General features: G+C 38.2%; 1 protein-coding gene across 4 annotated transcripts in view; it reads left to right on the top strand.

The window, feature by feature from the left end:
• Window positions 1-10887, top strand: part of LOC110455689 — a 38234-nt gene extending 27347 nt beyond the window's left edge. For 3 of the 4 annotated variants that reach the window (XM_021505968.1, XM_021505966.1, XM_021505965.1), the window contains exon 2: window positions 9379-10887. In XM_021505968.1, the coding sequence (XP_021361643.1) occupies window positions 9427-10302 (876 nt within the window). In that variant the 5' untranslated portion in view covers window positions 9379-9426 and the 3' untranslated portion in view covers window positions 10303-10887. Of the gene's footprint in view, window positions 1-2470; window positions 2549-9378 lie in introns of those variants that run through there. The other variant, XM_021505967.1, reaches the window with a different exon arrangement.
• The last annotated feature ends 2759 nt before the right edge of the window (window positions 10888-13646 follow it).

Raw genomic sequence — 13646 nt, 5'->3', positions numbered from 1 at the left:
GACGGAATTTCAAGACAAGAACGATGATATGCGTTATGCTGTGTCATGTAGGGTGAAAAGTGCGATGCGATTTTATGCGACATAATATACAATGTAATGTCATATACAAGATAATGTTCGATGTCATACAACGATAACGTCATTATTCCCTAAGTTGAATATCGTACCTGTAAGACGTGTACGCTGGTACGCAGGTGAATCAACGATTTTTTCAAACAAAAACACTGCGCGTTATACCTCCTTGTCCCGCTACCAAGTCCCTCCCCGGCTGGACCCGCTCCTAAACGAATCCAATCCAAACAAGGGCTGGCTACGCCACTGCCTATAATGTACATGGCAGTGACATTTGTTGGATAAATTACCAAATTGACTTTAGAAATTCCGTTACAATACCAACTTTATTTTGAAAAAGTTTTTAAAGCATTCAATGCATCTAATTGTTTGAAGAAAAAAAAATCAGTGCATTAAACAGGTAGTCTATATATGGAATGCACAACTTGCTGAACTTGTGTGGTTTACATGGATATCATTGGGTTGTACGTTACGTTTATGCGAGCTGATTGGAAGTGACATAACCCTAAATCACCCGAACGATATCGGCAGACCGAAATCCGCGCCATACAGAGTGGACTTACCGAACACTCGGGAGGATTCGCTAAATCACCTATCACTAATGCATCAATTTATAGGAGGATTCAAGCTGACACTCGCTTAACGGGAATATCGCTTAATGCATTGCCTGTTTTTTTTTCTAATGGTGAAACTTGCCACTTTTGTTGTGAAGGTAAAACTCAATTTTATCTCGCCATGGTTAAAATGTCAGAAAAAGATCTGATAATTCACGTAAATGAAAGAGAATATTGGCCCGGCAAGTTCTAAGCCCTTGTAAGAGATTTCAGTATACGACTCGGAACATATGAGTCCATTGTGATAGCTGTTTGTTCTGATAAAGTTCACTTTAAACTGTGGAGTTCGTAACTACGGTGTACGGTATAATGTACGACTAACTGTCAATGTTGAATCAGGAAAGGGCCAGTCACAGGGGCTAGGTACTAGGTAATCATCAACGTTATTACCTATTAGTGTTACTCTTTATTACCTCAAATTAGAAGATTACGTAAGCAGAATAAATAAACATTAGAAAGGTACACACTTATCACTAGTTATAAAGCTTTATTAGAAGGGAGGGAAGATGTACGGGGTAATAATTAACCATAACCAAGTAGCTTTTAGAAGTGAATAATACCCCTGGTCTGAAATATCTGAAATCTTCAGATACAAGTTCATAATTTAATACACCAGTATTCAATAAAGTATTTGATAATTTAAAGTCAAATAAATCATGCAAATATTAATATTGTATAGGGATTGAGACAGACACTGGGGCATGATCAACGTTACAGTAAACCTCTTCTTCGTCAGCTTCAGGTCAAAGCATAAAATGTGCAGCGTTATTGTCGGAACAAAATCATTTCTGGTGTAAGATGACACAATTATGATTATGTTTTGTTTTCTTTGTGTGCCCCAGTTTATCAGCATTATTAATCTGTTAAGTAAATATGTATATAATACTATCAGTTTGAGACAATCATTAATATATTATACTGTTCTCTATTCTCTGCGGGGCCGCGGTGACCAAGAGTTAATGCGTCTGACATTCTGCTACCACTAGCCCTCCAGCACTGGGTCGCGGGTTCGAGACCTACATGTACGTGGCAGTCGCCATGTAGTGGTTGTTGGTCGTAGATTTTTCACTGGGAACTCCGGTTTTCCTCCACCATCAAAATCTGACACGTCCTTAAATGACCTGGCTGTTAATAGGACGTAAAACACAAACAAATCAAATCTATGCTCCATATTATATACTCTGTATATACTGCTGAGCTGACAGTAAACTTGAACTAAAGGTGAAAATTCAACGCCACATCATGTTGATCACAAAACAGCAACTTCAACACCGTGTAGTTGCTAATTGTACTATTTATCAAAGATAAGTTCGAAAAGAGCTCGGTCCCAATTTGTTAATTTGTACTATTGTGAACGTTTCGGATGACACATTATTTTCATTTAGATAATGACAAGACACGTATTTATAGAAATTATCAAATGGTTAAAAACGTGGCGAAAGATATGTCCTTGAGCAGATCCGAGGTGATTGGACGTTTAATACCATTGGAAGATCGGTAATAATTTGATCACGATGTGTGCAATATGTGCACACGGGACAAACACAGTGATATCTAATGTGTATGTATAATCTGTAAGTATTGTATTTCTGACACCTGTCTGGGATTTACGGGACAGACCAAACAAATCGTATAAAAACATAACAGGATTCTGTGGTTTAAGGTCAAAGTTCAACATGAAACCCCCATCAGTTGTATGTTTGGATTACCAAACAAACAGACGAGTCTTTACCAGAAAATACCCGGGAACAATGATTTTGTTGTATTAGGGAGATTGTGTAAATGTGATATCTGTAGAACAAACAAGGATTTGGTGTTAGGTAGGACAACAGTTACCGCGTGTGTCGTGTGTATACCTCATGGTAAGTAAAAACACGAATATCAAACTTTATCACGCTTGAGCTTTTCGCGTTAGTATACTGAAAACTGCATTTCTTTCAAATCACTGTGTACGCTGTGCTAGATGAGAATTTCAGAGTCAACATTTATATTTGTTTATCTTTGTGTTGACGCTAACTGTAACCAGAAAATGTAGCTGATAAGGTGCATTTTGATTTTCGCGTCTTCCATTTTCTCCCGGTTGCGAGGAGGCGCGATATACACTAAACAACATACGGTTACAACATACCAATTTGTACACTAATCCTCAAACATTTAAAGCATTTGTATTTTATTCATCGGGGTAAGGATTGGCAAGAAATATGTACGCATCATCAAGAACTCAGATCGGGTATCGGTTCCAACTGAGTTTAAGATATTAAGCTTGAAAATCGATAATTGGAAAAAAAGAAAATTTCAGGACATTCTACAATGAACTGCTCTAAAAATTCAAACGAGATTCGAGGTCGCAACACGAGCTGTATATACGTTATGTTACCATGACCGATCGGGACTCGAACCCACAGCCACTCCTCCTCCGCTTTACGGAGATCTTGTAAACAGGACACATCCTTATGTTGACTATGTCACCAAAATAAATGGAGGTACGTAAACTTGTTCGTCTATCAACAGGTCATCGAACCTGGTTACTTCACGAGAGGGGTCCTCAGTATTTTATATCGCATAAATATTTACTCAATACATCACAACGTAGGATTTCATACCAGGTCAAAATTTTAAACATATTCAAATCAACATAGTAAATATGAATGATTATTGAAGTATCTACGATAAAAAAATATCAGATACCGGATGTACAGGAATTGTGAAACTTTTATTTGGTCTACTACAATTTGTATTGACGCGAGATTGAAAAGTGTCAAAAGGTGATGTTTATGACTTTTTCCCAAGGAAAGCATGTATACACATTCATTCTGTGTTCAGAAGAATATGCATGTAGCACCACCACAATGATGTAATACTAAATACCGACATACCAGTCCCTTCTGTAGTACTAAGCCCACGTTGTCCCATCCTATCTCTTGTCCTACCAAAATCCCCGTTATCCAATTCGAGCCCCCGTTTCCTATACAAGCCTCCATTGTCCTACTCTAGTTCTTGCTTTCCTACCACAACACTGCGACCTACTCTAGCCCCTGTCATCCTACCCAGTCCGATAGATAATTACTCGATCATCATCTGTTTGCTATGATGTATATCGACGAATGTGTACCCGGGGATGTTGTTTTCCTATCCAAGTCCTTGTTGTCTAACCCAAATCCTTGTTAAAATCTTTATTTATTTTACAACAATTATGAAACAAGTTATTTCAACATATATTAATCACTCTTGTTGGCCCGGATGTTAGCGCGTAGGGGGTCTAAGTGTGGGTGGAAACCGGAGTACCCGGAGAAACCCACGTGATCGGGCAGGTGATCCTTGTTGTTCTACACAAGTCTCCGCTGTTCTGCCCTTATAGCACCCGTTGTTCTACACAAGGCCACATGCCCTACCCTAGCTTCCGCTGTTCTACCCAAGGCCACATGCCCTACCCTAGCTTCCGTTGTCCAACCCAAGTCCCCGTTGTCCTACTCAAGCTAGATGGTGCTACTTGGCCCCTGTTTGCCTACTCAAGCCGTTGTTGTTCTGCTCTCGGCCCTGCTATCCTACCCAGCCAGATGCATATTAACCGTATCTCCATCTGTTAGCTACAATGTTCATCGGCACACGTGTACCCAGGAGATGGCGCGTGGAAGGTTGGCCCGCTCCCCTATCGGAATACACTACACGCTCCATACGTTTTCTCTGCGTTAGAGTTACGATGTGATAAACCGCCACCGCGTCTGACAGGCGGTACACAAAGCGCCGGAACTCGGTGTAAAACGCCAGATACCACACTGTTTATGACCCTGGTATCCAGCTGTCTTTACCATCATTTCTGCAGAATTGGGTCAGTCCAGTGCAAGGTCAAAAGTCTGGCCTGGCTGTCCTTTGCGACTGGTCAGTCTAGTGCAAGGTCAAGGTCAGACCCGGGTATCTGGTTGTCTAGACGACTGTTTCAGCGAACCTGAGTTGTCCTGTCGCTGTTATACACTTTTGTAGTAGAGTAAAGTCAAAATCGGAACATTGGTTGCAATCGTGTTCAGCGGTTATGTATCATTTTGTCCAAAAGTACTTCTTTGCAATCAGTTTACGACTTATGATGTTTCAAGACGACCGTGGTACCGATTGCAAAACAGGTATCGTATGCCACATAGCATTTGATGGCCTTAACTGTTCCCGGGACTAAAACTTCTAACAACCTTAACCTAGCAGATTTAGTTCATTTTAGGGCAAGGTTAATGGCTGGCCTGACTGTCTCTACGACTAGTTCTGCAAAACTGGATCATGCCAGTGGAAGTTCAATGCCCTATACATGGATGTTTCAAAGCCAACGTGATGTAGAGCGGTGTGTCGGCCGTCAATACATCAAGTACACAGTGTCATGACCAAATACCTTCTATTTATATAAGTAATCCATGTGCTGCCTAATGAAAATAACGTTTTACTACTCTTAAATATTAGTTCAAAGCAAAGTGAAAAATACCCTAAAATTCAACTTTGATTAGATTTTTTAAGGTATTGTATCAGCATAGCTTAAAATATCTCTAGAGAATTTCTACGGAGTTTACATAGCAGGTGATTCGCTACTTTTGTCAAGCATGTGAATGTGATTACCGTTAAAGTTTGGATGTCGTCTCTGTTCAGACTGATCAGTGACTAGTTTCCATTAGACCTACCTACCTCTGCTGTACTATGTTCACCTACGGAACAGTGTAAACCCATTTAAATGTATTTACTATCTTTCACGTGTGATAAATCGTGTGATAAGCTGCGAGATAAGGCATCATACTATATAACTCAAAACGTTTCTCTCCCACACACAAATATACACACATTTGGCCAAAGTCCATTTAATAATAAAGGCCTATCTTGCATGACAGCACACTGGCCAGTGGGCTCCAGGTTTCCCGTACGCTTATTACATATCCCCAATCTATAGAAGAGTGTGTGTAGTCAAAAGCCGTGGTGTCGAGGCATTTGTTGTCGAAATCTCGGATGACAAGTTGTGATACAGAAAAGGCAAACGATATTAACAAGCTTTTAACGTTGAGTGCACATTCATACCTATACGTTAGTGTCACTCATTTTCTATTTGTGTATACAGTGTATTTCAATATCAGAATTATTAAAATAGTTTTTTGTATGATCCATTACTGTATATATATATATATATATTTATTTTATACATTCATTACGTTTTAAAATTGAAAATGCTTTGCAGAAAAGAGAAAAAAATGAACATTGTGTTTTGATAAAGTTTAATTCTGGCTATTCCCCAATGATAGACTTTTTCTGGTTATATCGTACAACCTAAACACACGGACATCAACAGTGATGACGTCGTATACCGCAATGTTTGGTGCGGTGTTTGTAACTTTAACTTCTAATTGACTGAAGTTGCTTGGCGATGAAATTACAGTACAAATGTTGTGTTTGATGCAAACTTATTTTGTTTTATTAGAAATTAACGAATAGTCGTTAACTATGAACTAAAAATCAATTTCCAAGGGATAATACATATCATTTTGGAGTTATACGGTATATATATAAACCCCCGCCCCGCCCTCAACCATCCTAGTTACTTAGTATTCCTTTTAAAATAAGACTGAGAGGGAAAAACAGTGCATCGTGTGGACTGTAATGAGCTACTTTCGCTATCGATTCATTTGCGCAAAAAATAGGTCCAATAAATAAATAAATAAATAAAAATCTGAGAATTATACAGGAGCTGATGTTATGTTGTCATAAGCTTTTATCAACTCTATTTGATGTCAATTTGTTAGCCAAATATGTACTTAACCTAAGGTTTACAGAAACTTTTCTGTACATCAATAAGTTGATAATGAAAAATACGAACAAATCGTCCGGGTTTAAAACTTCAAACGTAAAACATGTAACTATGAGGTAGTTTTATCCGAAACCATTACGTTGCGGAAATGTTTAAGGCTGGAAACGTTTGGCGTACTTTTTGTTGAACACTCGCGGTTGGTCTATAGCTGATGACGTTGTCGTAGTTTGTATGGTGTTCGATGATGGGGTCTTGATCTGGCCCCGTCAATCACTAGTGTCAGAGCACCTTATCTAGGACACACGAACCCCTTATTACTTCCCGGATTAGGAGGAGAATAGATACCGAGGGTCCCCGGATAACACACGTCATGGTAGATCTAATAACAATTGTCATCCTGTAATCCAGAGGGATTCCGGAGTGTCATTTAACAGATTCCCGGGACTACCCAGATTCTAGTTTTTCTAATATGCCCTTTTATAGATTGTGTACTTGTGTCCGAATTGATGTTTTCTGACAATAAGATGCTCATCACTGTATACGACATTCAACAATGCTACTAACACATTTCTTTTGTATTGCAAATACATCATGATTTTATTCCAATATGCTCATGTGGTCGAGTTTGTACTAAGCCAACGGTCAATTGAAGACCAAGTGTATTACACTGTACGTTTTATGTAAAGTTTATATCAAACACCTTTACTGATGAAAAACATTGGAAGTAGGCCTAGGAACAAGTTTTAAAACTTAAACAAGCGCAAAAGGACATGTTTACCCTCCTTATCATACGCTTCTAGGAAAGACTGATTAAGGATAAGATATTTGAAACCTATTTTTTAAAGTACTCATTTAGTCACAAAAGACCAACAACTCCAGTTGTAGCTTTATAAGGATTCGATTTTAGAGAAACCAAAGAGGTTTTTTTCAAAGACAGAATGTAGTTATGTTATCAGTTACCAATGGTAGGTAGGAAACTCGGTTCTGGCACTGCGAACATGATCAGATAAGTTGACAAGGCAAATGGGGTTGAATACTAACCTCAAAGTCGTCTTGACTCTATCCTTGCTCACTTTAAACAGGAAACAAATTAAGAATACGGTCCGAAAATATAATAAAATCAACCTACATTTGTGTATTTTAAATACTGATACTCAAGAAGGAGAAGGTTAATTTTGTAAATATACGACAAGGAGCTGTCTAGAGTCTTCCTTATGCAAGGCTATCGTGAGGAGAATCTCATGGATTTGCAAGCACCCAAAGGATTACGGGAAAAGTAGCTCGCGAACAAGGCTAACAAGGGTGCAATATCATCGGGGTGAGGAGGTTGTGTTCAGCATAGCCAAGGGTGGTAACTAAAAGTAAACAAAATAGGGCACTAAGATTTTGAAGGGTGGACGAACAGGTGCAAGGTTGATCAAGGCATGGGGGTGACACGTAGAAGGCCAGTTCACGTGCGCGGTCGCCTAGGGTTGGCGAACACGTGCAGGGTTATCAAGATGAGTACTTCAAGCACAGGGTTATCGGGAGAGGTCACATACGTGAAGGCGTACCATGGGTTTGTCAGAGGGAAGGGGTAAAACACACGTTGTCAATCGATCTATAGACTTCCAGAAACACGGGCAGATAACGTGATCACATATAATCCGTTCCATATGGTCACAGGATTACCCAAATACTGCCACTATGACTTGCTTTTTATAATCAAAACGAGAAGGATTTGTACCGAACACATTCGACATGAGAACTAGGTCATACTTCCGGACTGAAAATCATTTTTTCGAGTTAACGGATACATAATGAAGAAAATCACAATCTGTTTTTGTTATGGACATGGTAACATAGGCGTATATCAGTCAGTATTATTAAATACTAGCACCCAACCTTGCTAACAAGCAAAAGTTCTTAAGCTTCAATGGTTTATGATAAATGTGGACCCATTATATCAATTTTATACCGCGGGCTGTTATTCTACAGTCAAAATAACAGTGATTTGGGTGGATTTGATTATAAAACTGATATTCTGAAACTACATGTATTTGCATTGAGTATCATTCAATTCATCAACAAGCAAAAGTTTTTAAGCTTCAATGGTCTATGATATGGGTGGACCCATAATATCACTTTTATACCACGGGCTGTTATTCTAATGCCAAAATTACAGTGATTGGATGGATTCAATTATATAACTGATATTCTGAAACTATTTGCATTGAGTTTCATTTTACGTTGTCAATATTGCTGTGTTGTAATATGAAGAAAGTAGTGAAAGGTGAACATAGCACACATGCACAGGTGATTACAACTTGCCAACTAATTGGTAATAAATACGGTATGCCAAAAAATGAATAACACAACAGGTGCGTACTTTGGGGATAAAACCAATGACTTCCGACTGTCAAGTCGACGCTCTGAGCCACATTGAGATTCCCTCTAGCCGATCTAGTAAGACGACTTTGATACCATGCACAATGCATTTCATTTACACTGGTCCGTGGTACTAAGGCCAAACAGGTTTAGATTACAATTATCCAATACTTTTGTTTCCACGACTTATTACATATGTCACTACCTTCCTTATGGACTTTTTTTCGATACTTTTTGAAATTTTTGTTTCACATCAATTTCGAAAAGCGTATAAGGACATATTATTGCCATTCATGAAAACGTTCACAAGCCAACTGTATAAATTATGTACGTAATCATAATTTAGAATTAGAGTATGGCAGATTACATCTCTTAAGCACATTATAACAAGTTACTCGTTTAAAATATAATGATTTACAACTATAACTAATGATATTTTTTCTAAAGCACATATCATTATTATAAGTTATATTTCTACTTTAGTAAAAGTGATATTTCTACATAAGTAAGCTCTATAGATCACAGTTTAAAATGTTATGTCTCTATCATTTACAGATAGCCGTTCCGGAGCCATGAGTCGCTCTTGCCAGCCCACAAGCCCGGATGTTGATTGCTGCTGACCTTGCCAACATGCACGACACAGATACAATGGCTGCTATTCACGGAGCCAGAATCTCTCCGCTTCATGCCCACGCCTTCGGGGCCACGTCTGTCATAAAGAGTACAATAAAACCCTTAGTCAAGCCGATCGCGGCAACGGAGGACAGCTTCGGCGAGGAGATGGAGGAGGATGATGATTTCAGCGATCACGATTCGCACTACTCGGAGGACTTCATCGATGACGATTCATACATGCACGTGATCACTGAGGAACCACCGAATGTGACGCAGCGTCTGCTTAGTTTTGCAGAAATGGTGAACACCGATATTCAGAAATACTTCGGTAAGAAAAAAGATGAGGATTCGTGTGATATATATGAAGATAAGTGGGTAACGACCAAGTCTGGTCGGGAACTATACTACGCCGATCTTTTGAGGATAGCTCAGGGGGAAAATGTGGACAGTAAATCTAGAAAGTCCCCTAATCTAGATCAAGGCAAACGAAAGTTCACGGGGAAAATGGACGCCAAGATCGGACTAGGTCCACTTAACGATTTGTTTGAATACGGACTCCGGCAGTTTCTTGTTGACGGAAAGTTAAAAGCGAAAAAACTGAAACGAATGAAACAGGATGTAAAAAAGATCGAGGAAGTGATGCCGATGAATCAAAGGAAGCTGCCAGATTCGTTTTGGCGGGAACCCGGAGCAGAGCGTCCAACAGACCCACGTGTCAATAATGGTGGAAATATGTTAAATTCTTCCCACCCACCCGACTTTAGTGACCTTCTTCAGAGCTGGACAGGTGTCGGGCAAGTGAATGACTTTGGCGGGGAACTATCCTCTAGTGAAATGAGTGTGACGTCATCAGAATCTCTCTGACAAAGTATTATATCAACAATATGTGATAAACTAAACCCGAATATATAATGCGATTGTTTATAATGGCGATACTGTTACAAAAGCAGATATTTTAAAAGTGGAATCTCATCAGTTAAGACTCGTTCGGTAATTCACAATCGAGATAAGAAAACTTCGAAACTAGTAATGATTGAAGTGACAAAATGTTTGCCTTCACAAGCGAAATGGCCATATTTCGTTGAAGCAGTATTTGACCTTATATATACTATGGAAGTGCTTTTGACAAAAACGTCTCGATCTCGAGACGCAGGTAGTTATTCTTGACCTTGAACAAAACTGTTCTAACTATTGCGTTAAGACAGGATATATATAAAAAAAATCAAAACGGAAGTGTTCATTGATGTGACTTTCGGTATAAACCGGAAGCTGGTAAAACAGGGTATTTTTTGGTGTGAGTGCAATGTCTCATTTCCATTGATTCATGCAGTTCCATGTACATGTATTATGCAAATGTAGGTGATGTTAGATGTGTCACAAGCTCAACTACCTTTCTCGCTGTGCCATATATCGTTGTGTACTACATATTCAATACAAAACTGATATTTAGACAATTTATCCAATTGTTTGTTGTTATATTTACATGGTTTATCCTTTCTCAACAGGTTACCCTTATTCTGTAAAATGACATATTAGAAGTCATACATATGATATAACTGTGAATTTATAGTCCACGTCTATAGCTTCCTTGTTACGTCAAATTAACCTAACAGGTGTCCGAAACGATAAAATACATAATGGATGGAAAATTGATAAAACTATTCACTTTCACACTTAGCTATTGTGTGGTTTTATCGACCTATAAGTTTGACGCACGTTCCTTAGAAAATCCTTTATTTTCAGATATTTCACAGGAAAGTCATACGGAAATAAAGAAAAAAATCTTTATCCAAGATTTTTCTCAACTCCATTAATACTTTGCTATGAAACAGTTTAAGAAACGTTTGTGAATCTTTGGCATTATGAAAAGTACTTAATAAATTAGTCTCAAATGTTATCCTTTGTCAAAAATACCTGATCGGAAATTGATTAAACCATATATTGATTGCAACTATATGCTTTACTCATAGTACAAAACTGGCATTTTGTAATTGAAAATTACGCTGCATCTTCCAAAGGGACAAATTATTTCAAACGTAGAAATCCGTCGTACCTCGATGTGAATAAATAGATTCATATGACCCTGGCTGTTGTGAGGACGTTAAACTCCTAACAAACAAACAAAGCTTAATTTTCATTTTCGTGTCCAGCTACTAATTATAAAGGTCTGTTTCAAAAAAATACTTGAGCGCACAATAAAAACATAAACAACAATACAATGACAATCCTCAAGGACCTATAGCAAAAGAGTGATAGATCTCATTGTATAACATTGTCCACGCTAAATTGAAATCCAAGATGGCCGCCTTGGCCTCAGACTGGCTGAGATATTTTCATCTCAATTCCACTAGATCAACTTTAATTGAACTTCGTACAAATAGCCCGGTTATTGTCTGCACCAAGTTTTAATATTTTATTTCTTCGGGTCATCAAGAAATCTTGGATGGCCGTCGTAGTCTCAAGTTAGCGAAATCTTTCCATTGTTTGTCTTGTACATTTAGCCTTGACACAACCAGGTGAGCGACGCTGGCCTTGTTGTCCTCTTGTATTATATACCTATACCAGGAATGATCAGTTGGCTGCAAAAATATCCATGGTTTTCCCACTCATCAGAGAACATTTTGAAACCATCAACTACTTCCTTGATTATAAAATTGTCGAAAAGCAAGAAACACATGTATTCGCAAAGATGAACCTACTGGGGTCAAAAATTTAAGGTAGAAAAGATATCCACGTATTAATAAATGAAATTCACAAGTTATTATTATGGGTGAAGACCGTTAATCCGAATTTCAAAACGTTACCAAAGTTAATGCTATGACTTTTAACAGTAGGTATTGTTTTAAAAAGCTGTTATATTTGCATTAAAACGTCTCTGGTAGGAGTTTATAATGAAAGGATATGAAAAATACCAGCCACACCATGCAAAGCACGTGCAAATCTTGGGCAGTTTCTTGAAGACAACAAAAATAACATGGTTTTGACACTACTGGAAATTTGTATTTCTCCGTTGAATTGTGCGTACGTTAAATCTCGGTAAGGTATTGAGAAAGACATTTATAACCTTTGGTAGGATTTTTAAGTAAAGATAAATTTACAGCTCATTCTGGGGTCCTGGGGGGACTTTGGAGTTGAAAGCAGGGGAAGAGAGAAATCAAATTTGGAAGTATGAGAGGATGGATACGTATAAGAATGTCGTACAGTACCAGGTAATAAACAGAAAGGCAATAGATGTCCGACATAAGACTGTCACGGGATTTACTATGTTCGGGAGTTTTGATAAATTCTTATGTCGTGAATTTATCAAAAAGTGGTTTGTGACGGAAATAGGCCGTCACGAAAAATACACATCAAACCAAAAACACATGAACAACTGTAAATGGACCACCCAGTGAAGGGAATTTATATAAACTTGTCACATAATCCTTTATGTTATTTGATACTCCCTATGGACAATTCATGTCGAGATATTGCCAAGAGCCAATATTTTCATGGCTTTCTTGGTCAAAAATGAAGAAATCCTGCTCCTGCGAATCCTTCAAGATTGTATTGATTAATGTATATACTAATTGTATTAATTGTATATCTATGTACTGTTAAGCGCTTTAGAGTGGTTTGTGTGCTAGATAGGGCGCTATATCAAATGTTGTATATTATTCTTATAAATCCTTGATGATATCACGGACTCAATATCTAATCTAATCTAATTCCGTAGTGATAGTAGCTTTAAGTTTAAATTTAAACTAAACTTTGCGAAAACAACTTTGAAAATAATATTTTGATAAAAAAAAATGTTTTGTTGATTGGTTGATTGATTAATGATTAGCCGGTTGGTTGGTTGGTAACATAAAAAGATACATCAACCCGAGTTTATAAAATATGGAATATATTAATAAGCAACTTTAGTCAAACCTCACGACATACAATCGTTGGGTACCTCTAACGATTGTTTATACCTCGCCGAATCAGCAAGCAGCAATGCCACGGTTAGAAGCCAGTTTTTCCCCCCGAGTTTCAAACGCTTACTCAATACTTCGAGCCAGGAGGTATAATACATGACAACGTCACAATGGAGACGCACTAAGCCCTTTGTTTATAGCGATAGAAATATTGCCGGAAAACAAATCCATTTGGCGTCACGCAAAGTTATCAACCAAAAGCACCTTCCCGTTAATGTCGTCGTCTCGAACTTAATCGATAGGACAAGC

The sequence above is a fragment of the Mizuhopecten yessoensis genome, unplaced genomic scaffold (genome assembly GCF_002113885.1).
Source record: "Mizuhopecten yessoensis strain PY_sf001 unplaced genomic scaffold, ASM211388v2 scaffold8361, whole genome shotgun sequence".
NCBI classification, from domain to species: domain Eukaryota; kingdom Metazoa; phylum Mollusca; class Bivalvia; order Pectinida; family Pectinidae; genus Mizuhopecten; species Mizuhopecten yessoensis.
Note: the sequence above shows the minus strand (reverse complement) of the source record. Positions and strands in the feature narration are given on the sequence as shown.